The sequence below is a fragment of the Zeus faber genome (genome assembly GCF_960531495.2).
Source record: "Zeus faber genome assembly, chromosome: 9".
Lineage (NCBI taxonomy): Eukaryota > Metazoa > Chordata > Actinopteri > Zeiformes > Zeidae > Zeus > Zeus faber.
Genome location: NC_137197.1, coordinates 17,579,023 through 17,583,462, shown reverse-complemented (window position 1 = coordinate 17,583,462; position 4,440 = coordinate 17,579,023). Strand labels below are relative to the sequence as shown.

General features: G+C 48.6%; 1 protein-coding gene across 1 annotated transcript in view; it reads right to left on the bottom strand.

Annotated features, from left to right (window-relative positions):
* Window positions 1-274: 274 nt before the first annotated feature.
* bmp16 (bone morphogenetic protein 16) overlaps window positions 275-4,440 on the bottom strand; it is a 7,763-nt gene continuing 3,597 nt past the window's right edge. Inside the window, exons 2-3 of the mRNA XM_080007494.1 lie at window positions 1,935-2,299; window positions 275-1,352 (exon numbers count right to left, since the gene is read on the bottom strand). Coding sequence (XP_079863620.1) covers window positions 277-1,352; window positions 1,935-2,299 — 1,441 coding nt within the window. The 3' untranslated portion in view covers window positions 275-276. The remainder of the gene's footprint in view (window positions 1,353-1,934; window positions 2,300-4,440) is intronic.

The window sequence follows — 4,440 nt, the reverse complement described above, 5'->3', positions numbered from 1 at the left end:
TTTTTTTTCCCTTACCCAAATCAAACATTTCAAAATAATTGCTCTCTTTACAACTCTGCCTGATTCTTCCTGCTACATCAATTCCTCATCTTCCCCTTTCCTCACCTATCCCCCTTTGCCGTTTATTTTATTTTGCCACAAAACAAATATCCCCAAATATGTCTCTTAGTAGCCAGGGTTTATGTTCTGTTCAGCTGCCCCCGCCTGCCTCTCATCGTTCTGGTTCCATCCTGTCTCTCTCTGTGTCTCTCTGTCCCCGGGATGTCCCGTCGCCTACTACCGGCAGCCGCAGCCCTCCACCACCATGTCCTGGTAGTTCTTGAGCACTACTCGGTCTTGGGGATCCAGGTAGAGGAGAGCTATGGGGCTGAGGGAGGTGGGCACGCAGCAAGCCCGAGGCACCGCCCCATTCACTGAGTTCACCAATGTCTGCACCATGGCGTGGCTGGACGAGTTCATGTGGTCAGCGAGGGGGAAGCGACACTCTCCCAGGCAGAAGAACGCGTCATAGCCGCTGGGGGCGATGATCCACTTGTGCCATCCCACATCGTTGAAGTCCACATAGAGAGGGTGCCGGCGGCATCGGGCACGGGACAGGCGTTTCAGCTTTGCGGCGCGGCCTCCGTTTCTTTTCACCCTCCCGCGATCACCCCAGCCCATCCCTCCCTCGTCACCCCCCCAACCCGGTCCGGAATTAACCCTTTTCCTGGCCCTCCCCCAGTCTGAGTTTCTCATGCGATCCTTACTGCTACTTCTGGACCTGTCTTTAGCACCTGTCCGGCTCCTCCTCCTCTGGCCGGTGCTGGGGGTCCTCCTGCTGTGTGTGACAAGGGGCTCTCCGCGACCATCGTGGCTGTAAGTCACCAACAGGGGTCTCTCCTGGGCCCAGCTGCGTTCCCCCTGTCCCACTGACCTGCGCACCCTCAGGTGTCCCTCTCTGGATGTCTCCCTCTCCTCCTTGTCCGCAGCGTAATAGAAACCGGGATCGTGTTGTAAGCTGGTGCTGTTCTCTGGGCTTACCTCCAGAAGAAAACCTAGGCTGCGCCCCCCAGTGAGGGCCTCATGCAGGAGCTCGGCTTTCAGGCTGAAGGTTTCCCAGGAACCGCCTGCTTTATTGCTGCGGGGGCCAGGACTGAGTAACCTGGTCTCAAGCAGAGTGGCTTCAGGGTCCCCCTGGTTTTCAGAAATGTACAAGCTAAGTCTGTGAGCCCCAGGGCGGAGAGACGCTCTACCATTACAAAGAAGACGCAGCTCAGCAGAGACCACTCTCTCATCCTGAGGAATAGACGACACGTTGAAGGAGATGTGCACCTTCTTTGGATCATCTGTTTTGGTACTCTTCTCGCTGGGGTCTGGGAAAACAAGTACGAGGGGTTTGGGGGATTTTTCAAATTAATAATTAAGAAAATACATGTTATAGGTTTGAGTAAGTAACAGGTTTGTAGCAGATACTATAGTACTGTAGTAAGTAACATTTGGAGACCGGTCCTCACAAGTATAGCAAAACAAACACACAGACACACACACACACACACACACACACACACACACACACACACACACACACACACACACACACACACACACACATACAAATCTTCTTCCAATATCCTTTTTTGGATCTCTAACACTATCTACCAATGTCAAATGATGGCCTATAAACAAAAGAAAATTACCCTTTTAACCCTCATCTTTTCAATGTCAGACACATCTAGTGCCATAAACACAAAGATAAGGCCTCCAGCATGCATTTACACGTGCATTTGAACAATCCTTTAAAATAAGTGTTGTGTTGGGTGGTATGGCAACCCACTATCAAACAAAGATAGATAGGCTCTACATAGTTCTGTGTTGTTGCATTGCGAGTCATAACAGATATCTACTAGTGTCACAAATTGTGCTGTAATATGACAGAAATCGCTGATCTCTCCTACCAGTGTGGTGGAAGCTGCGTATGGTGTTGGCCTGCTGGGCATGCTGGCTGGGGAAGCTGAAGGAGGGGTCCTCCACCAAATGGTACTGCTGCTGGTGGTAGCGGTACAGGTCCAAAAGGTACTGGGGGACGGGCACCCCAGGCCGGGGATCAGGTTGGGATTGGAGGCCCAGACGTTTCAGGAGGAGGTTCTGGATGGTCTGGGACGGACTAGGTTCTAGGGTGAGGGGGGTCGGCGGGGAGGACGGCGGGTAGGACAACCTGCCATGGCTGATCTCGCTGGCGTCCCTACTCTGGCGACCAGACGAAGCTTGAGGTAGCAGCAGGACCATGAGGAGCAGGAGGTTAGCAGGGAACATGGTGGACCTGGTATGTGGTGGAGATGCAGAGGGACACAAAGGAGGAGAAGATATCACAAAACGGGGGGTTGAGAAAAGAGAGAAAATGGTCGACATATAATTCACAAACAGGAAAAGTCCATAGATTTGAGTGAAAGTTAACAGTTGGTATTTCACCCTTTTGAAACAAAACCCTTCTTGAGTGTATGTTCGTGTGCCAGATGTGATTCATATAGCAACCATCTAAATCCCATTTGACATTATGATATACTGTACAGTAATATACAGTACTGGATGAGAGGCTCTGCTTTACAGATAATTCCTATGAGATTCTCTGGGACTCTGTATATCATGCTTACGTCCTCTCTTTCCTGTACACACTAGTTTCTCATTAGTCTTTAGCCTTCATGTGGCATGTGTTCAAGAAATTTACTGTCCGCATAACCATGTGAAGTTGTTTGCTTCTTGCACATGGCCATAGAAACAGTGCTACTTTGTTTTCCCATCGCTAATTTATGGCAGGCCACTTTCTCCCAAAGCCCATATATCTCCTAGAATACCCAAGCACCAGAGAATAGGAGTAATTAAAGTTTGTAGGAGCTTTTATCTCTTTGCTGCATGTCATGTGTGTTTATGTGTGCGCTTGTGCATGCATGTGTTTTAAAAACGTATTCATGTTTATGGATCAACAAGAGAAACAAAAATCCCAGACATTTAGAGTTCACACAATTGTGTTGACCCAAGTGGAAATAGTGGTAAAAATACATTTCATTTTGAAAACACTCAAGTCTTTGACTTTGTAATCACAAAGTTTCAACTCCAGCACCATGAGAGATAACCATATGCTTGCTCTTCACATTGGTTTCATGCATTTAACAGTCAAATATTGACGTTAGACCTCTTCCAAATGTGTAAGTTGTGCAATCGGGTGAAATTTGTCCCAAATAGGAGAGTCTATTCTACCAGCATCTGTTTGGTAAAAAAATAAAAATAAATGAGGATAGTAGCAGATAAGCCAGGTGTGGGGGGTTAAACGGTTAAAGAGGTAAAAAAAAAAGAATAAAGGCCACCAAAAGTATCTATATAGCTAGAAAAGGTTTCCACTACGAATTCAGCTCATGATCATGGCACGGAATCGTCCGCTTTCGATGTTGCCTGATATCACAGCTCTTCACCTGGTCGACCCAAACAATGGCTCGGCCTCCTGACCTCCCTGAAAGCTGCTCAGCGCGGGAAACGCAGGACGAGACGAGGGTCATAACCCTTTACAGCCTGCCCTGACACCCCACGCCTCTGTAATACACATGTTAATGATTGAGCTGGTAATTATAAGGGAGTAAGTTAGAGGAGTAAGACTTGTGGTGGCAGAGGTGAAGTGTGAAGGGTCAGGGGAAGGTTGTCACACTGACCGGCCCGGTTGACCATTTGGCTTCAAAGGGCTGGTATAAGTGATGGAGTACGATAGAAGAGAAAAGAATAGAAGATAGTAGTACAAAATTAAACTATCTGTTTTAAAAGGGAAGGTGGAACTCAGTCGCCACCTATAACTTACTCAGAAGGAACACGCTTAGTTTGCAGTTATGTCTTTGATTCACCAAGCTTCTCTCTCTCTCTCTCTCTCTCTCTCTCTCACTCTCTCTCGCGCTCTCCCCCCTCTATCTCTTTATCTCACCCGTGTAAGGGTCAGGGAATCTATCAGGTCCTCACAGCCAGATAACGGAGGTGTTTATGGCAGAACGAATACATAATGGCGCTGTAATGACCGCTAATCTCGCTACAGTGTAAGAAAGGGGGTTAAAAGCAGGTCACAGGTGTTACCGTGTGTGTGTGTGTGTGTGTGTGTGTGTGTGTGTGTGCGCGCGCGCGCGCAGATGTGTGTGTGCGTCGTTGCGCTTTGTGAATATGTTAATTGTTGTCGTGCACAGTTCAAAGTCCACTCTTGGGAAAATCCCCAGCGTGGGACAGTCGTCAGCTATCCATTAAGGCCCAGGGGCCCCGCCCTGGGCGGCTCTACCCCCGGGCCGTGCTGCGCAGGACAATTACAGATTAGACTCCTCTCCTGGACGGCCTCTCCCATTCTGTAAAAGCCCGTAAAACAGATTAAGGGCAACAACAGCACTTCTGTCCTGTACTTTCGTCACCTACAGAAATCCACCTCCTGGGTGACTT